The 22163-nt window shown below is 37.0% G+C and overlaps 1 protein-coding gene and 1 long non-coding RNA gene across 5 annotated transcripts in view; one reads left to right on the top strand and one right to left on the bottom strand.

The window, feature by feature from the left end:
* The window catches only part of LOC135218442 (probable sodium/potassium/calcium exchanger CG1090), a 139627-nt gene extending 128172 nt beyond the window's left edge, over window positions 1–11455 (bottom strand). Inside the window, exon 1 of one of the 2 annotated variants that reach the window (XM_064254758.1) lies at window positions 11008–11455. In XM_064254758.1, coding sequence (XP_064110828.1) covers window positions 11008–11207 — 200 coding nt within the window. In that variant the 5' untranslated portion in view covers window positions 11208–11455. The remainder of the gene's footprint in view (window positions 1–11007) is intronic. The other variant, XM_064254759.1, reaches the window with a different exon arrangement.
* The window catches only part of LOC135218443 (uncharacterized), a 127265-nt gene extending 105838 nt beyond the window's left edge, over window positions 1–21427 (top strand). For 2 of the 3 annotated variants that reach the window (XR_010315326.1, XR_010315328.1), the window contains one exon: window positions 20538–21427. This is a non-coding gene — a long non-coding RNA (uncharacterized LOC135218443). Of the gene's footprint in view, window positions 1–19141; window positions 19406–20537 lie in introns of those variants that run through there. The other variant, XR_010315327.1, reaches the window with a different exon arrangement.
* Window positions 21428–22163: the final 736 nt, after the last annotated feature.

Genomic DNA, 22163 nt, shown 5'->3' with positions numbered 1-22163 from the left:
TTATTATTCAAGAGATGAACCCTATCCATATGGAACAAATATGATGATGTTACTTAAAGGTTTGAGGGGCAATTAATATAAGTCGTTATTTAAGGAAAGGACAACATATTTTAAAAGTCTAAAATGGAAAAGACCCATTTCGAAGGGGTAAAAATTCAATCACGGAACGTGTACTGAAAGAGGGTTGAATCAGAAACTGAAACGGAGGAAGCAGCGACGTGAAGAAGATGAACTTCAGAACCCGTTATATACTGATATCGAATCCAGGAGTGACGTGGTGACGTCATCACTGTAGCAGATAGGGATTTTTATTCGTGTCTGCGATCTCGGGTTTCCATAGCCTAGTTCGACTGCTTTTATTTTTACTTATCTCTCTATAGTTCAACGTTGTATTTCACTTACTGTGTGCTGAAATCAGCTGGCAATTGCTCAAGTTTTTGTTGCAAACCACATCGAATCTTTTAATATTCAAAGGAATATAAATTAAAAGTGATGAATAAAATCTAGTTCTCCTAGTAAGGGTGAAAGATTATCAGTCATATTCCTTTAATATTCATTTGGGGTTAGAAATATTTCTATAATCTAGGTAATTTATACATTATATATATATATATATATATATATATATATATATTATATATATATATATAATATATATATATGTTTATATATATAATATATATATATATATATATATATATATATATATATAATATATGTGATATATATATATATATATATAAATATAATGTATAAATTATCTAGATTATAGAAATATTTCTAACCCCAAATGAATATTAAAGGAATATGACGGATAATCTTTCACCCTTACTAGGAGAACTAGATTATATTCATCACCTTTAATTTATATTCCTTTGAATATTAAAAGATTCGATGTGGTTTGCAACAAAAACTTGAGCAATTGCCAGCTGATTTCAGCACACCGTAAGTGAAATACAACATTGAACTATAGAGAGATAAGTAAAATTAAAAGCAGTCGAACTATAGCTGGTTCGCTTAAGGTAGATTCTTGGATGAGCCGTATGTTTACGAGACGTTTGTTTGGCGGCCGCTGATTGGCTGGTACCGGGAGGTAGGCAGCTCCCAGTCAATCAGCGCCCGCCAAAGAAACGTCTCGTAGGCATAGGGCTCACCCAAGAATCTACCTTACGTGAACCAGCTATAGGCTATGGAAACCCGAGATCGCAGACACGAATAAAAATCCCTATCTGCTACAGTGGTGACGTCACCACGTCACTCCTGGATTCGATATCAGTATATAACGGGTTCTGAAGTTCATCTTCTTCACGTCGCTGCTTCCTCCGTTTCAGTTTCCGATTCAACCTTCTTTCAGTACACGTTCCGTGATTGAATTCTCACCTCTTCGAAATGGGTCTTTTCCATTTTAGACTTTAAAATATGTTGTCCTTTCCTTAAGTAACGAATTACATCTTTCGCTCCTCATGATAAGGCCTCAAGCAGCATCGTCATATTTGTGGCTCTTGTGGTGGGAGAAACCGGTATTTTGTTTACACTCCCCTGCCAGTAGCCTCATGTTTTTTTTGTTTTTTTGTTTTTTATTTTATGGGGCAGTGTGTATTGACAAGTATAACGTACAGACATATACTCGCATATATTTATACTGTGTGTGTTTATGTGCGTATGTAGGTAAAGTTGTATGATTATACAAGTACTGATATGCACACATTCAAATATATACATATATATATATATATATATATATATATATATATATATATATTATATATATATATATATTAGAAATTATTGGGAAGCCCAAATTGCTGCCCCATATCTGACCCTCATCGTAACTTGTTTAGTGGCCCAGAGTATCAAGGGAAACCTCTGGATGAACTATATAAGATGAAAAACATATACAAATATGAACAGAATGAGTTAAGAAACTCATAATGAATTAATACAAAAACATTTCTGGAAAGAATCCTTATTTGAATTTTTCTACTGTAGTTTTCAAAATCAGAATGAAAAAAGATAGTATCAAACCAGTAGACAATATTTAAGAAACCAGAACAAAGCCTGTTAACAGATGGAAATGCTCTGCAACAGAGCATGTTTAAAAAAGAAAACAAATCTGAAACGAAAATAAACACAAATCAAGTCAATTACTAGTTAATAAAATTGATGATTAAAAATGGTATGCTACCCAAAGGGAGGTTGATATAAAATGCTTATTAAGTAGAACATTAAATTTGGCTTTAGAGGAAGATAATGTGAGAGAGGCATTTGACGAAGAAAGCAAAAGAGCAAGTAGGGGAACTGACAAAGCAACTCAAGTGGTTATTTGAAGAAACTTGTCCAATAAAGAAAAAATATGCAACTGAGGAAAGCAGTGGAGGCAAATGAGGAAGAAGAATTTTGACAAACATCGTAGAACAGAAAGCAGGAAAAAGCTGTAGTAGAGGAAACTAAAGAGGGAATGATTTTTGACAAAAGAATGACAGTTCAAAGGAACTGGGGAGAGAAGTTTGTCCAAAGACAAAGACGGAAAAAGTATGCTGAAATAAAGTCTCCTGGTGTGATTACATTATATGTACAAAAATTGTAGAAAAGAGAGCTGAAAAGAGCTGTGGAGGCAATTTAGTGGTCATATCTCAAAGAGTATGAAATAAGGAATACTACCAAAAGATATGAGCGGGTCATTAGAAAAGATTACAAAGCAAAAGAGACAAATAAAACTCTTTCGTCAACCCTAGCGGGTAGTTCATCTGACAAGAAATATCACGCAGAAGGGGCTGCAAAGCAAATCTGAAATAAACGTCTGAGTAGAGCAGGTCCCCTTGCAAGGATATTACAGCTGACGAAGACCGTTAAGATTATATGAAAGGCGAGCTTCTTTGATATACAGTGCTGGTAGAAGAGAGAAAAAAGAAAGAAAATACCTTGAAGGTCAAAGAAAAAGGGAAAGTCATTTGACGGAGAAAGGATGTGGAGGCACTTCATCTAACAAGAATATTGACAGGAACGAAAAGTACAAGCTTCGAGGGGGAATCATTTGAAAGATAATAACAGATAAATGACCAATTAGTGAATTCAAGGTAACAAGGGCACTAAGAACACCTGACAAAGATGGAAGAACCGAGGACGAGACTGAAGGACGAATAAAACTGAAGGAAGCAGGATGTCAGTCCGAGGAAAGTAGGCCCGAGTGAGGGTCTCTTGAGAAATGGAAGGATTTATGAAATGGAAAGATATGGACAACCGACGGCCCCTTGGCTCAGAGTGGGAAAGGCAGACAGATTGCCGGGATACAACGCCTCGAGTTGCGAGGACGGAAGTATCTTAATGAATTTCACTAAATCTGTTCTTCTTATCAATATGATTCATAACGCACTCTGATATCAGCAGCAAATAAAGGCAAAACAATCAAGAGAAAGCAGAACCGTAATCAAAATACTAAAACAATATTTTAAAAAGTGGATAAACGAGGAGCAGGGAAACAAGGAAACAACCTAAAAACCTAATGAACAGAACTATGGCACATTAAAGGGGCACTGCAACTCCTTCCAAACTCTCAAAGCATCGACGTTTATTTCGCTACAGGGGAGAGATAACTTCAATCCTACAGTAAAGGAAACAAAGGATCCCTGGTACTATAGGCATCGCAACAAAAGGGACCCAGGTACTTTGGGAAATGAAGAGCATAGTAAGCTGTGCTCAAGGGGGGCGGGGTCAGGTACACTGAAGGATGAGAGAAGCAGGAGAGCTTTCTATACTACTGAGGTTGTGGATATTGTCTGAAATGGTAACGGCTTGATGATGGTCTGGTTTATCCTGGAGAATCCTTATCAATGTTTGTCAAGTATATAAAATACACGCCAATTTTTTCCACATGGCTAAAGATATTATTATTATTATTATTATTATTATTATTATTATTATTAATTATTATTATTATTATTATTATTATTATGGAACAAGAAGCCCACCAAAGCGGCCACTGACTTGAAATTCAAGCTTCCACAGAATGTTAAGGTGTTCATTCGAAAGAGGTCACAGAACGCAGGAAATACAGAAAGGGAAGATAGGTTATTAGGAAAACAGATAAATTAACAAACTGATAAGTGAATAAAAATTTAAATAAAATATTAAAATACAAGTTGAATTGTATCCTCGCTTGAACCTCTTAAGTTGCAAATGCACGACATCAGCAGAACGATCTTCATACAATGCCTGTAACACTCATATCGGTAAATACGGGGAACTTAACAAATAATAACTTGGGCTTTATGCATCAATAGATGCATTTTTTTTTATTAACTTACAGAACTAAACTTGGAGACAGCAGTAGCGCAATACACAGTCACAGACTCCGAATTATGAAGTATAATATTGCCAGCCATACACAGCGATTCATGGAGTAGTTGAAATCAGCTCTCATACCTTTAATGTTGTAGATAGATTAAGTGACGCGTGGGATAGAAACTATAATCGCAATAAGTTGTTCATATTGAGAAAGGCAATAATGAGAGAATAAGAAAAAGAGGAATAATAATCAATCACCTGACTTTTCTACCTCTTTATTTCTTACCCATGAACTTTCTCTCTCTCTCTCTCTCTCTCTCTCTCTCTCTCTCTCTCTCTCTCTCTCTCTCTCTCCTTTTTCGAGTCTCCAGACTCCTACATTTGTTTTATAACTGAGCGACGTGTTTTCATCGCTCACGAGGAAGCTCCCATTAATGCTATCTTATTCTCCCGCTGCTCCCTAATGATTAGACGTCGGCCCAGCTAATGTGTTCGATTCTAAAGGTTCCCTTTCAATTGCACCTCATTCTCCCGATTTCAACTTCTCTCTCTCATATTTCCCTCCTCTCCATAATTCCATCTAACCGGCTGTCTTTCACAGGATCTCACACTCTCGCTGGGGTGTCTGTGCCCAATCCCCACTCCCTAACACCCTCCCCACCGTCTTGAAAACATCCCCTAGCCGTCGAGTCTTTCTCCTTTTCCTGATTCGATTACCTCCTCTTATCTCTTCATTCCTCGATACTTTCTTCAGAGAGATTCAAGAAGCTTTTCCTCCTCCCCCTCAAACCCGATTCTTTATAATAACCGTAAGGTCATGGCTGGTCTTGTGCTACGTTTCACTCTCGACTGTCTCTTTAAGGGTTCTCCTCACACTGCTCAATGAGCACCACTTATTTTCGTAGACGATCTCATTTCCTTCAGAAAATCGACTCCCGTTAAACTCGAGTCTCTAGATAATCAAATCTGGATCCCTGTTTTAGCCACAGAGGATCATTCAAGATGTCCTTGGTCTCCCTGGAGTGTGTCACTGGAGGTGGATAGTCCTTGTAAGTGCCTTATTATAATTGCTCCTAAAATGTTGATCATGTACGTGCAATTAGAATCTCGTATACAGATGGAAGTTAGACAGGTGCCAGATCCGATAAGCGTAGTTCATGAGGCAACAAGTCACAGTTTGACCATTCAGTCACTGCAACCTGTACAGTGTGGACAGAGGAACTGTAAAGAGCTAAAACCCATCCACTTGCAGCTTATTTTTTTTGTTTCATCTTGATGAACATTCTGTTGTGAATAATCCCCATTAATACTTTTTTTCCAAAATAGTCTCTCAAAGTAACACCCCGTGATTCTAAAATGATAAACAGAGATTATCACCTTGCAAATTGGGCAAAAATGTTTTGGTATTAGTTTTGTTTGGTACCCACCTTGTAAACAATTCGCTCAATTCCAAGAGTCAAAAGAGTGCACAAATGCCAGTGATTCCAGGTCTGTGTTTTTGGATGTCCTAACAGTGGGTCATTTGCCTTTCTTCACGGTGGTATGGGGAAATGAGGTCTCTTCAGAGGAGGTCATACCCTACTTTTGCAGATCCGCACTACAAGGCATAACGTGGATGGTCCTTATGACCGTTATCGAGGTTAAATCAAGATATGCTTCGGGTTCGCTATAAGCTCTTTCATCCAGATATACCTTTAAATAATACTTTTTTTATTTTTTGAAGACTATACTGTCAGAGTAAGAATTTTTTCCTAAGCATTTAGAAATTTTAACATGAGTGTGAATCCCCCAATATTTAAGCAATTTCAAATGTGTCCTTTGGTTTATAATAATAATAATAATAATAATAATAATAATAATAATCCCACAGCAGTGTAATAAACTTACTCGAAAGCTTTTATCACCGGCAGGTCGAGAGCATTTAGCCCTAATCTCGTACGGAATTTAACGCTTCATCAATACCAAAACAATGAAGAGGATTATAAATCTATCCCGGCAGAGGCTTCAGTGGGCCCATTCTTTCATAGTTGAAATGATTTATCCTGTCACTGAAGGCGACGGAATCTCGTTCAAATAACTTGTTCGACAATTCAGCCTCCCAGTCATGCCTCTACTACTGCTGGTCTGAGGTGTGCATCAATTTGAACAGAAAAAAATGGGGAACTCTTATTCCGTTCTTCTTGCTACTCTGTTTCATTTCCGCACTTTTCCTCCGCGACTTCCCTTTCTTTCGTCCTCCTCCCTTCCAGTTAGGCGAACTGGATATATTTAGTTCCACTCGACGTAAAGTAAGCAATTCCTCTCCCAGAAGGGCAAGGACCCTATGGCCAATCACTTAGCGAGAGGAAAAAATGAGCTAATTCCATTGCGAGCGAAGTTCTTTTACGCTGCCTCTTAGATCTCGTTGAGTTGTGTTATTGAGTTGTTATGACAGAGGAAGGGAATTTATTTTGGAGGTGTCCCTGTTTCTTTGTTTGACTTAGAATTCTTCCTTCCCTTTTGCCACGATGGAAGTTATCGTTATGTTTTCGTTAACAAAAAGAATTGCTTACCAGGGAATGTTCGATGCAGTGTACTTCCCTAGTAAAAGGTTTTCCCTTTCTGTCTATTTGCCCGTTTTAAATGACGGTATGTAGTCTCATACGGCACAGAAGTCACGTGACATAAGCAGCTGTAATGGCAGTCATATGAACTAGTCCCATTTGGAGTATCAAGAGAGGGAATGTGATATTTCATTAGAGAATCATCGATGGAACTTTAACCTTGACGTCATAACCGGGAACACAAAAGATTGTTGTCCCTTTACACATGCATCACTACTTTTATCCTGTCATTCTTTGGCAATTTAGTAATGGCCGACTATCACAAATAGTTTAGCATTTGCAGCCAAATACAAAGACAAGCGAAAGATAGATAAAGCTTATTAGTTACATTTCTCACAGCAAATAATGGCCTAGCCGTATTGGTTTCATTTCAGTGGAGACAGAGTTTAAATATCTATTCAAGCCTAGCCCGCGACCCAGATGTGGAGGACATCCCAATAACTTCGTCATGATTTTGTCTTGAACTCATAATGGATGCACAGTTTCCTCAATTAAATCATGCATATGATAAGTCTAACACAGCCAGATTCACTAGCCAAAAAAAAATAAATGGGATGAAATCGAGAGAATTTCAACTAATAAACTTTAGTGGTTGTAGGGAACAGTTTATCAGAGTCGTGGGGCACCCATAATAGCTGATAAGTATTGATTACCAGGTTTCACTCTTGGAAGAGGTCCAACACAGTCTAAAATTATCTTCGAGAACTTTTTTCTTCACGTGGTGATTCACGCGACAAAAGTACAAATTGAAGGGGGGTTTTTGGTTGGAGCTGGAATATTTTGTTGGCACGGCTCTCTGTCATTTTCTGCTCCAGGTTTTAGACAGGTGAATTCATTCCATCATACTTGCTGCAAGTCATCGATAATGGTGTTATAACTTTGCTTATAAAGTTTCACGAAATTGAACGATCTGTTTTTTCTAGTTAGTTCTAGTCTGAAATATCATTTCACCTTAGAATTCCAGGAATATTGAAACATATTCTTGGTTCGTATTACGCTCACTTGAAAGTAATGGTTCTTAAGCAATCAATATGAACAAACAAGATCAACATTCTTTGTTTTTAAGGCTGAGATACGACCTTATAATTCTCTGACACTTCTGAAGAATTTAGAATGACTAAAGCTTTCAACAAATATTTGTGCTTATTGTCATTACATGTACATTTTATAGTTCAAGAGAATGACTGACTGTGCGGTGAGGCCTTATGATGACCAAAATAATCGTTGGTACCACTCATTACCAAATGTAAATAAATACATTAGTTATTACTTCTCCTGCAGACCCATCTTCATCTGGAGGCAAAAAGTCCAGGTATCTTAAAAAAAAAATCTGGTGACTTCGCACACTTCTGTAGCCATTGTACTTGAGAGTGTTAAAAAGAATCAGAATTCTTCACTCATCTTTCGTCTACTTTTCTTTAGTATCACCGCATTCTTTCTCCGTCCTCAGACCCTTGTCCCCCTCTCAGATTCTCCAAGGAATGGTTGACTATTCAGTCCTCTCTGTCTGTGTATCCATACAGATTTTCCTGATTAAAAAAAAATAAAGGGGGTTGTCTTCTTGCTCGAAGAAGTCTTTATAACAAACGTAGTCTTTGCGAGGCTAATCGAGACGTGGAGTTAAAGGACGCATTTTCTACTCCTTCGAATAGCGATGAGAGCAGACTTGAAAATAAGTCTCAGGTTCCAGATCTAAGACTTAAAAAGCCTTCTGAGGACTGAAAGGACTTGGGGAGCTCGACACAGAGAGAGACGCCAATGTGACTCTTCTCCGAACTCCTTTTGATGAAATCTTAGGCAAGGGTTGAGAGCTGGCGTCTGAAAAGCTTTTAATTAACACAAATTAACGAGGACAGAGGGTTTATTCCAACCTCTGCCAAAGAGAAGTCGCAGCTTTTATTTTTGTACTTAATCCCAAGTATATTATTCGTCTGAGTCTAGGTACGGAATCCCTCCATATTTCTGCGCTATATTTACTTTATCTAATCTTTTGATGAGATAATAGGAAGCGATATAAACTGAATTTGCTCAAGACTCTCCTTCTTTCGTGCTAAGAGGTATTTAAGATTCTCTTATGACATTCTTGCTCTCTTACTTTCAGTCATTTGACTCATATTGCTAACCTTTGAATTAATGTCTGTCACTGATACGAGTTATGACTTTTCCTTTCTTATGTTTTATTATAATTCCTTCTTGAGTGTTCTTCCTACAGCGTTTTGAACGTAAGATTTGTGTTGCAAATCCCTTCCCAGTTAGGAGTGAGTTCATTTTAGAAATATTCCTAACAGTTTCAGTTTCCGGTAATCTATGAAAATTCTGGGATTTGTGAAAGCCCCTAAAAAGAATCATTTGGTTTTCAAGTGTTTTGCGTGAGTGTTCCTTCTGAAATCCTAGGATACCAACCAGTATAATCATAACTGTTGATGACAGTGCTGTTGCTTAATATCAATTCATTTGCAAACCATATATCCTGCTGAATATGGAGCATTAATAACCAATAATCACTGCACATTTTCTTTAAAAAAAATGGCAAATCTGAATTTCCCAAATTATTAACGAGTCTGACACTAAACTCTGATTAAGGTAGAGATCATGCATAGCCCATGCACGATAATGCTATTGAGATAGCTAGTTACCCAGAGTTAGAATATTTTTAAAATAAAGAGATAATAGAATAAAAAAAAACCGTAAGTAAATATGGCTTCCATTATTATGGATTCGACAACCTCCACTTTTGGTAGGTTAACGAGAGAAAAAAAGTAAAAGTCTACGGGAAATACCAGACTATTTCAAAACTCTATAGTAATTTTTTTTATCTGCATTGTCATTTAACTTTTCAGTTTTTTAAAATACCAAATAGCTATTATGTTGCGACATGATCACACTTTTTCAGTGTTAATTTTCTGCGCGATTATTTCTTACCTGGACTTTTTCCCCCCTAAATACTATTCATTGCAAATGCGACGAGATAACGCTTTATTCGTTTTAGTATAGATTATTTTATAAAAAAAAAAAAAAAAAGATTGATTCGTTGCTAAAACTCACACTGAAAGCTGAAGAACTGGAAATAGCTATCTGAAAATACTGAATGTTAAATTGAATTATTATCAAGATACATTACTTATATAAACGTCACTGTTGCATGACTTCGATTTGAAATATTTGCATGAGCGTTAATTCAGTGGTATAATTTTTCTTATGTATGTAATATGAATAAGTTTGCGTGTGTGTGCATGTGTGTGTGTGTGCGTGTATGAGTGTCTGTGTCCTTTTTTAACCTTGCTGATGTTTTTTGTGCTAATGTTTTGTATACTTGATGTCGATTTAAAATGGACATTTCGATTTTCCAGTCTTTGAAAAACAATCATGACAAAATATCTGGACAGTGTAATAACATATGTATCAAAATTAAGGTATTACCTCCACCACTCCCCAACTCGAAATGTTCTGAATCATCTGGATAATACGAGACGTTTCGAGGGGGCAGCGCCCCCCTGCAAATCAAAATAAGTGTTGAAAGCCATATGGAAAAACAAAAACGGCTCTCATTGATCCCCGGTGGCGATTGTCGCACAGAATTTCCAGTTGCGATTCCAGGACGCCGCCGATAATGAAAGAGGGGGTGGGGGGGAGTCCTGTCACGAGCGTTTTTTGGGCGCTCGATTGACTGATTGTTCCTTCTTCTAACGTGAGAGATAAAGAGAAAGATGCGTTGAATGAAAGGAAGCCATCGTTGAGCATAGCGCCTCGGCATAAACACAAACCTCTCCTATGAGAAAATGAAAGTAGACGGTAGAGCGACAAAGGCGCAGGTCGCGACCAGCACTGGCCTCTTTTTTTCGTGTCTGGAAGTGCCCTTCATCGCCAAGGAAGGCTAAAATTTCAACAGCAGTAATTGTGGAATGATGGCCGCGCCGGGAGCCACCTCAGCAGCATTCCATCTGGCGTCGGCGTCTCATGGACGCGCGCTCATTCTCCAGTTCCGCGTGACGACAGAAATGAGTGTTCCAGCGTATTTCTGAATGGAACGAGAGAGGAAATGAGGGAGGGGGGCTGAGGTAGGAGAGGTGTAGATGAAGCATCAGGTGGGCGTGGCAGAGAGGTGTGTCTCTCAACGTACCTGTTGTTGGTGGGTGGATACGTGTGTTGAAGGTGGAGGGGGGGCGGGGCGCTTTGATCCAGGTGAGCACGAGAAGAAGGAGCACGCGAGGTCGCACAACTCTCTTCGGGATTGGAGCCGCGGACCAGCACTTCTCTCACCGACCACACGCATACTGACTCGGTCGCTCGATCGATCACCTGGCCCATGGCACGGCGCATGCGTACAAACACTCGTCTACTCTATGGTGACGAAGCAAAACGAACCTGGATCGCCACCAGACGCTACCGCAGGATCGTTTATCGAGGCGGTTTTAGCGCTTTGTGCGTGAACCGTCGGGCCCCTTCGGGAGGAGGGTTATTGAAATTCATGCTCTGCTTCCCTGGAGGGGGATCGCGCCCGGCCTCCGAAGATGCACGCAGCGCTGGACGGAGTGGAAACGACTCATCTTCTCAGTCCCTGGATAACCCGGCAGCGCTCGGGACTTTGTCGTCCCTCTTATCTTTTCCAGGACTCTATCTATCCACAAGCGACCTGGGAACTAGAAGCTCATCTCTCTCTCTCTCTCTCTCTCTCTCTCTCTCTCTCTCTCGTCTCTCTCTCTCTCTCTCTCTCTCTCTCTTCCAGGTCCTGATAAAGCTGTTTCACCTCACCGACACTGCTGCTCTGACGTGGGGCTCATGATGCTGGTCCTCCTCTGGATGGATGGATGCTGGAATCAAAGTTTGGCATCATCTCTTGGCCTCTCCTTTCCTTGGAACAAAGATGATGTGAATGGGCTGAGATGCTGCATGCAATGGTTGTTATAGTAGTGACTGATTAATTATTCTTGTGATTTGCTATGCAATTTAACCTTTCGAATGAAGGAAAACTGCTCTAATCATGACGACTTATGAGACGATGATTCCCGAAATAAAGGCAGCTTTACTTCACAGCACTTCTAATGATTTAAAAAAAAAAAGAGAGGGATAAAGATCAAATTTAGCGAAGAGCCGTCAAGCGAATGAATGATGAGCATCTAACGGTTCCGTTGGCATCCAGGTCCGTCGCACAGATCAATCACATAAACACACACGCACACACACACACACACATCTAGAGGTAAATAACTTCTAACGATAGATCACCAAAGAAAGATCGCTACGCTTTTCCGGCATATTCAAACAAAAGTCGGAGATTTATGACCACTTTTGAATAAATTCCTTTATATATATATATATATATATATAATATATATATATATATATATATATATATATATATATATTTGAGCCATGGACCCTAACAAAAGGTGGATTAATTAAAAATTTATTCATACAATTACACGGAAGGCTGGCCCATCAACACTGCGTCGAATTCCCCAACGCACCTAGCACCACTAACCCATATCTTGCAAGCACTCGTACAGCTCCTTGATACTGAGGTTCTTTCAAACCTCTCTCACTCCACTTATCCAACCCCAAGTCTCTCCCTTCTGAAGGAAGGGAAGTGGCTTTGGTTAAAACATTCAAATCCCATCGGGAGAAATAATTACCGCTATTTTTCAAGAAGACAGAAAAAACAGTACCTTCCTTGCATGATAAAAGATTTTCCCACCTATGAAGTGAAGGCTTTAACGAGTCATAAAATCATATTAGGCAATAATTAGTGGGCTTTTAAGGAATAATGACAGCTTTGATAGGTGACGACGTCATTTTAGGAAGCCTGTCCTATTTGACTGACTTTAGTGGAAAATATTATTCTCCCGAGGGACACTTTCCTTTTTTTTTTTTTTTTAACACTATTAATGGGAAACGATGTTCCATTAGGTGACAGCCTTTCCCCTTTAAGGATAAAGATTGTAGTTTTAATGGACGATAATGCGCTGCTTATTAACAATCTCCCTCGCTGGAAGGGGATCTTGGCTCTCACAAATAATAATAACCCTTAGTTGAAAGCTTCGCCCTCTTAGTCAGAGCGATGGCTTTAATGCATAGCGATATTCCCTTAGTCGGTCATCGTCTCCCTGAATATTAACGTCTTCCCTTTAAGAAGTAATTATTTCCTTATATTGATGACTGATCATATCGCGTATCGGTGACATCCTCCTTCCTGTAGGCGTGAAAATACCCTCTTTGGCTAATGATATCCAGTCCAGGTTCCAGTTTATTCTTTCTTCCAGGATATACAAAGGGTACATTAAAAGATAATGTCCTTCTAGTTGATATCTCCCCTTTAAACGACGGAATGGCCTGATGGATAACGATGTATCCCAAGCTAACAGCCTCACCTCTTTAAGAAGAAATCACAGCTTCAGTGGATAATAATGTCCCGGGAAGTGATAGCCACTTCCACCTAAAATGGGAAATAATGGCTTTGTATATAATAGTGTTCCCTTGGGCGAAAGTTCTCGCCAACAAGGAAAGGTAACTGATTTGATGGATAAATTTTCTACCTTAGTAGATGGAAATTGCTTAAATGTATGGAGAATTGCTCAAATTTGTGCTTTAAAAGTACGATAACCGTTATCAATAAAACAAAATGGCAGTTCAAATAGAAGCCCATATAAGTAGGAATAAATTTCAGTAAAGCATAATTATAATAGTTTTAGCAAGAACTAATCACTTTAATGGATAGTCCACTTGCACACGTCTCGACAGACTCTCTCATTTAAGGAGATATAACTTTCAATACGAGGGCAGAGAAAAACTGTTTTTATTGAAGATAATGGCCCCTTATGAGGGAACTCTTGGCAGACAGAAGAAATCAGAGATTCCAAGAATTTTTTTACTTGAAAAAAAAAAATGATAAAGAAATTAACCGAGCAGATAATATCCGAGCAGCCACAATAAGTTCATGAATTACTGACAAGTGTTGTGGACGAGTCCATGACAGCAAAATTCCGGGTCTGTAAATATAATGATTGAATGTCTGAGTAGTAAGCTGTGTTAGTCGACCCCAACACCAGTTTGGAATTTATATTTTGATGACTAATTCGGTACGGGGGTGTGGGTGGGGTCTTCCTTGGCGCATGCTTAAAGGAGAGCCTTTAGGCCTTCTTCGAGGATGTTCACAGTCCGTGTGGTATCCTCACAAACATACACTATCCAGGATGTGTTTCCTCGTCTCATCGACTGGAACGTCGGTAAGGGGCTCTCGACGCCTCAAGAGGCGATGCTACCTATAGAAAGGAGAGACTTGGAGACCCTCGGAGTTTCCGTAAGACGTCATTTGACGACTGAGGGCGGTACCTGCCGAGGATCTATGGGTGAGGAGGTCAATAAGTTTCCCGACGATGCTGTAGGTTGGAGGCGGTGTCCATCGCCATCTTGAATTGACAAGGCCTGTGCCATCACTCAAAACACAGCGATGAGTCATCACCAGTCGTCTGACCCTGGCCACAAGTTACCATTCCCAGTTCTGTATTTTTGGTGTTATTTATTACTTTTTATGTAGAGTATTTAATTGCTATGTTAGACAATTACATTTCACAGTCTTTAACAGCATCATCATCCTCTAAACGTGGTTAATATGATTAAATATGCTGTAATGGTGGAAAATCAGCGCAGAAGTTATGATGAGAAACAAGTTTATTAACACAAATGATTATAAAATACATTATCAGTCATTGCTGATGACTTTAAATGAAAACTCAGTACTTACAACTTTCATATTTTGTAAACTGTTCAACCATTTGTTTTTAATTTGCATTTCTGTGGGTACTTTTTCTGAGGCTATCTAATGAGACTAGTTGGCAACTCCGATCTCCAGTGACCTTTCTAGTGTTATACTTAAATCCGGCGAAGAAAGGTTTAATATCTCTTAAAAAGCGACATAACAGTGACCTTGATGATAGATGAAATTCATATTAAGCCTTATTATGACTACAAAGGTGGTAGTATCGTTGGGGCAGCTTACGACAGAACTGGGGCAGCTACTAGCGCATTTGTGTTCATGATAAATAGTTTGTTTTCTGGATTTAAAGATGTCCTTCACATATTGCCAGCAAAATCTATGACAGCAGGAAATGTTTACTTTCATAAAGCAGATAATCATTGGCTTGGAAAGCATTGGCTTCAGAGTAATTTGTGTATTAACAAACAATAATACCATAAATCAGAAAGCTATGTCACACTTCTCTTTACCACCGAAACCTTCAGTTATGTATGAACACCCTGCAGATAACTCCCGCGCTTTTTTTGTCATGTTTGACTCTGTGCATTTGCTGAAGTGCCTCAGAAATAACTGGATCAATCAAAGAGATGCTGATAAACACATGATTTTTCCTGAGTTTCCCTTTGAGAGTGGATTCCATACTGCACCCAAAATATGTAATGCTCCATTTGCCACTTTGCATAAATTACACAATTTAGAAGCAGATTCTCTCCTCAGACTTGCGTACAAACTTACATCAAAGGCATTAAATCCATCGAGTCTAGAAAGGCAAAACGTCAGCCTTGCCCTACAAATTTTCAACGAATATGTCATAGAGGCAGTTTTGACAACGGGAAAAGAACGTTTGCCAAATTCTGAAGATGTAGCTAATTATATTAAAGTCATTTATCTCTGGTGGACCATAATGAATGTAAAGCATCCACATATATAATGTAAATGATGAGAAGTATATTTTCCTACAGAAATTCCATTTCTGGTTAGATCTCTGGAATAACATTACTAAAACTGGTGGAAAGCTGAGTAAGGAAACATTCACTGCCTTAAAACACACAACTAGTGCAATTATAGAGACAACAAAATACTGTGTAGAAAAATTAAAAATGAAATATGTCTTACCAGGAAAATTTCAAACCGATCAACTTGAAAATAGATTTGGTAAATATCGTCGACTTGCTGGCAGCAATTACATTTCCTTACGACAATTGTTCGAGTGTGAAAAAAAAAAAACTGAAGTTAATGTCTGTTCTCAGAATAACTTTTGATAATAAAAACATCGAAATGAAGATCTTCGAAGAAACGAATTGGGAGCGCATGAATAATCAGGTGTCCGGAAATAACGATTTTTTTTTTCTTATATTGATGTCAGTCAAGATGATTTTGATAAATGTATGGATCTTTTCCCGTTTATAACATACCTTGCTGGCTATTGTGTGTGTGCTGTTGTGAAAGAATTTAAGTGTAAAGACTTACTAACTTGCCAAGAAACAAAAGATAGCTTACCAGGCAATAACAGTTACATTCAAGGTATAAGCAGAGGAAGGTTTCTTTATCGCATGAATCTGTAGTAAACGCAATTCTGTTTAACAATATGATCATTGATAAACTGTCACAGTGTCCTGATTTTATCAAATCAATGTATCAAAGGAATTTGGCCACGGACATTTCACTCACTCTCCTTTCTGATAATGATGACTTCTTACTTCTAAATGATTGTGAGGCTGGGCATAGCACAGAAAAAATTTTAAAAATGCTAATATTTGCTTCCTCCAATGCCCTGCTAAATAATTATTGTAAGAAAAGTAATGAAAACATTCAAAATTGCAAAAATTTGACAAAGAAGAGAAAGCTGAATACGCTGAAGAAATAAGATTCTGAAGAACAATTGCTGTAAATTATAGTGAACATTTATTTTGTATATAGCTCTTATACTTTTCCTAAAGAGAGAGGCATCTTTTGTCACCATTTTTGTTCTCTTTTCCTCCTTTCTAAGTATAAAAATGTATTATATACTCATTTCTGTGAATAAACTTTTTTGTTCTCATTACTGTTTTTGCATTGATTTCCCTTTATATTTAATCATATTAACCAGGTCCAGAGGATACTGATGATGCAAAAGACTGTAAAACATAATTAACTTACACACAAATTTTACATTCTGCAAATAACTGATAAATGCCACCAAAAATACAAAGTTGTGAATGGAAACGCATAGCCAGACTCGGACGTCTGGTGATGACTCATGCTTGGGTCATCTCAGGCCTTCTCAATTCAAGATGGCGATGCGGTGTCTGGCTTATGGGTAAGACGTAGAGAGCTTACTGGATTTGGGTTTTCTCTGTAAAAGTCGCCCCGGGCAGGAGGAAGCCTGGGTACTACATCTCTCGGTGTAGTACTCTGGCAGGATGCCTTCGACAGGGTTCTTGTTGATAAGTCAGAATTCTGATGATTTAGCAACTAACTGGGACAACTTCTGATAAAGCTCAGTGGATAGACGAGTGCTAAGACAACTTGACCTGCTCTTCTTAGTGAGTACTACTCCCTGGTTTTAATTTTTTGTTGACGTCCCTCATTTCTTTGGCGAATGTTAAGCTTTTTTAAGAAGCACACATGTCAATACGGACTTCTGTAAGGCAAGAGGGCTAGAAAGACTCCACTCAACCTGATATGACCTACTATGAGATTCAGGGTCTCTGTAACACGGTTTTTTGGACTTTGCTCTTTGTCAAAGCATCGGATGTAGCTGAAAGTTGACTTATGTATATTTTACAACCACACACAAATTTTGTTAGCATTATCAATAACCTAAACCCGATAGTTTTAATTTTTATAGAGTAAAAATGATCTAGCCGACGCCATGGCCAATGATTACGAGCCAAGAGTCGAAAAACATTCATTACGTAAGCAAGGTAGACACATCTTTTGACGAAATGTTGCCCCGCCCATCCACCCGACAGAAACTCAATCGGCTCCGAAACCCAAAGACTTTATGAATGGCGGAACGATACATAGATGTGGGTGGGGTATCAGTGCTAGCGTAGTAATACTACAGTAGCAGTAGTGCCACAACAGTATAGCATTAATATACATGAATTAAACGTTTAGGCCAACTGCTGGGATCCTTGAGGATCATTTAGCACTTCTTACAACTACTCGAAAAATTAGTTTTTATAGACAGATGTTAAATTTTCTATTCCAACAATGCCCATGATAGCCTTCAGTGTTATCCTGAATTATAACGAGGCTAAAGTGGGTGGAGCCTCATTAAGTCATCATTCTGACGATAATTATTGGTGAAGGTTTAAAGCCAATATATGGTACCGGCTATTTTTTTTTTTTTTTTCAGTAAATAGGTAGATAGCCAATAAATAAAAATTGCTTGACATTGGATATAGCAGTTATCAAATCAAGCTTGTCTACTGTTTTTGAAAATTACCAACTATTCCCTACATCTTGTCAATCTGATTGTGACCTATAAAGTACTGTAATTTCTTAGGAAACCTATTTTGGGAGTTAGACTAATAATCGTAGTGTTTTTGTATTTAATAACATATTTTGTTGGTTTGTTCATTATGACAATTATCAGTGGAGAGGTTCCAGAGTTCATAAAGGTGTACTGATTTGCTTGTATTTAAATTTGTATGTCATTGTTGATAGAGGTTTAGCCTTCGTTACGTATAGCCAATCATCCATCGGAGAAAAAGGGAAGAAATGCTGTCATAAGTTACGTAACGAATGCGTTCGAAACCTTTTCTCTGAGTAAGTTGGCCCGTCTTCAAAAAAGGTCACTTTTACATTATAAGTACAAAATTTATTCAACCTACGTAATGCAGAATACAGTCAAAATTTATGTGTAGATATAATATGTATTCTGAATAAGCGTTATATTTATGAAATGCATAGATAAAAAGTTATTGCGAAAAAACCGTGTTACAGAGGCCCTGAATCTCATAGTAGTTCCTATTACACTTTTTATTTCCGTAATGATAGCATTGCCAGATATCACTTTTGTAAAAATAACATCTAAGTTCCGACGAATATTCACTCAGGGGTGTGTGTGTGTGTGTGCGTGCGCTTGCATCATGGTAGCTATTAAATGTGAGGAATCATTAAATGAGGTCATTTGAGATTTAATGGTATATCCTCCTCGCCTATATTCTTGGTAGAGTCTTTTATTTCTAGTTATGCAGACGATACCAACCTCCATCGTAGCCAATTTGGTGAACTCTAATTCTTTCAAATATGTTGGTTTTTCATCGTTTATAGCTATTCATCTCACAATTATTATTGGGTATGAAATAATATCTGATAAAAAGGCATTAAAGGGGTAATTTTGATTTTAGGGCCTTCATTACGTCCAAAATTTAATTAGATATTTTTCCCTATTACTCAAGACTCCTTGGATAAGACGGTACTCTCTACGCTAATAAAATCACAAACTGACAACTCTCCAATAAGGAAAAAGATCAAATAATTAGCACATCAGAGTATTTCTTTATTTCAGATCTATTTGAAGATATTTTATACAGAAATTAGGATTGTGTGACCATGGAGATATGCACAAAGACGAGTTATGTTTAGTAAAAATGGTGGTTTAGAGTTGAAAGGGTAGTTACTTTTGGCAACTGCTTGATGAGTTGAAACTGACGTAGTTGATGACGTCATCGACAGCCAATCACAGAGCAGCAAGTTTCCCGCCGAAACAGCAAGTACTTCGTTGCATTCCTTCAGTGTTACTCGTTGCTGCTCGATACTTCTCTAAAACCGTAAAAAATGTGTAAGTTTTTCTCGTTCCCTTTCCTCATGATGTTATAAGCATGGATTATCTGATGACAAAACACATTTTGATAATAATTTAATCGCTAAATATAAAAAGGAAAATAGATAAAATCCGCTCACATCATGACTGAATTAGGAGAGGTCTTGTCATTAATTTTTATCTATTTAGGATGCCCGTGTGTGCGTGTTATTATTTTTTATTGTTCTTTGGAAGAGAATGACATTTTTAATATAAAATGATAATAGAATTAGGATAAAAATAGGATGCTTTGAAAACTTCTGTTTCTACAATTTTCTTGTCAAATGACATGCTCATTTTCATAGTATTCTCTTAATAAAGTAGGGATATTAATACAATACTGCTTATATCGCTCGTAGATCTAAAGAGTAATATATTGTAATGAAAGAGGCCTTTAAAAAATGCAATATGAAAGGATGGGTTAGAAAGTTGATCAAGATCGGCGGAGAATGTGGTTTCATCGACAGCATATTTTTTGCTCGTGCGAGCTACTTCCATTAATATTACATTTTTCTTGGCTTTCGTTATAAAATATTATTCTTTAGATCTACGAACGATATAAGCAATATTGTATTTAATATCTGTTCTCTATAGCGAGGATAAATATAATTTCCTGTTAATATGGGTTCCCCTTAGCCTTTATTGTTGAAAGTCATAATTTCGAATACGATGAAGTTGTTTGAATTTCTGCTGTCAGTCTTTATTATCAAATATTTATTCATGCCTAGACATTAGAAGCTAGTCTGGTAAGCTTCCATATTGCGGAAGTCCCGACCTTTTTCATAATATTACTGTTATATATATAGTATATATATATATATATATATATATATATATATATTATTGATATATGTATATATATATATATAATTATTATAACAACCACTATACATATACAATATATATATATATATATATAATATATATATATATAATATACATATATATTATATATATATATATATATATATATATATATATATATATATATATATATATATATATATATACATTATATATAAATCAACTAGTATTATAGATAGAAAGGAATACAAGCAATCACAAACAGCTGATAACTAACGATTTTTTTGTTACATTTCAGCAACCCTGTTTCGTCGAAGACATCTGGTGACGTCATCAACCTCAGTTATGAATGGGCATTGGAGAAGTCTCTCTACTCTACTCTCGCTGTTTACGTAGTAATGTCAGAGTTGCCAGGTGTCACTTTTGTGAAAATATAACGTTTAAATTTCGACAAATATTCACTTTGTGAGTGTGTGCTCTTGCATCTGATGTTAGCTAATAAAGTTATGGAATCACAGCAGGTAGAATGATATAAGCTCTTAGCCTCCATACGTAGTATGCTCTGCATTGTTTGAACAAAAAAGTAGCTAACTAGTATTTTTCGTAGCTTCTGCAGACGCAACCTCCCTCCATTGTAGCCATTTGTGTGAATTCTAATTCTTACAAAAATATTAGTTTTGCATTGCTGATTATTGCTCAACGCTCATAATGGTTATTTAAAAATTGTATTAATCAGATAACAATACATTTAGGGAGGAAAACAGAATTAATTGCTATGACTGCATCAAAACCTAAAGTTTTCTGCCCGTTACTTTACAATCCTTGGACGTGAAAATTTCTTTTAGCCAGTAAAAATGAAAACTGGCAACATCAACAAGGTAAATATAAAATAATTGGGGCATTAAGAATATTTCTTCATTTCAAGTCTGTTCGAGAATATATTCAATAAAATTTAAATCTTTGTGATAATGAACAATTACCCAAAGACGAGATATATTTAAAAAAAATTTAGAATAGAATTAAAAGATTCGTCACTTTTTGCAACTGTTTGATGACGTTGAGACTGACGAAGTTATGACGTCATCGACAGCCAATCACAGAGCAGCAAGTTTCCCGCCAAAACAGCAAATACTTCGTGGGGTTCCTCGAGTTTATGCTTTGCTGTTCGACACTTCTCCAAAACCGTCAAAATTTACATTTTTCCTTTCTTTTATGGTAAGTAAAACGCAATTTGATAATTAATGATTTAAACATTAAATATAACAATGAAAGTAAATAAAATCCGCTCAAATAGTTTCTTTTATGGTAAGTAAAACGCAATTTGATAATTAATGATTTAAACATTAAATATAACAATGAAAGTAAATAAAATCCGCTCAAATAGTTTCTTTTATGGTAAGTAAACGCAATTTGATAATTAATGATTTAAACATTAAATTTTACAATTAAAGTAGATAAAATCCGCTCAAATAATTTTTTTATTTGGGATGTCTGTGTATGCTTATTTTTTTATTATTGTTCTTTGGGAGAGAAAGACAGTTTTTTATATGAAATGTGAAAATATAACATTTAAATTTCGACAAACATTCACTATGTGAGTGTGTGCTCTTGCATCTGATTGTAGCTAATAAAGTTATGGAATCATAGCAGTAGAATGACATAAGCTCTAAGCCTCCATACGTAGTATTATGCTCTGCATTGCTTAAAGGAAAAAAAAAAGTAGCTAATTAGTCTTTTTCGTAGCTTCTGCAGACGCTATCTTCCTCCATTGCATTGTTAATTATTGCTCAGTGCTCATAATAGCTATTTAAAAAGTGTATTAATCAGATAATACATTTAGGGAGGAAAACAGAATTAATTGCTATAACTGCATCAAAACCTGAAGTTTTCTGTCCGATACTCTAGAATCATTGAATATGAAAAT

This window comes from Macrobrachium nipponense, chromosome 9 (assembly GCF_015104395.2).
Source record: "Macrobrachium nipponense isolate FS-2020 chromosome 9, ASM1510439v2, whole genome shotgun sequence".
Taxonomy (NCBI): domain Eukaryota; kingdom Metazoa; phylum Arthropoda; class Malacostraca; order Decapoda; family Palaemonidae; genus Macrobrachium; species Macrobrachium nipponense.
The sequence above is the reverse complement of the archived record's forward strand: the minus strand, read 5'-3'. Positions and strand labels throughout refer to the sequence as shown.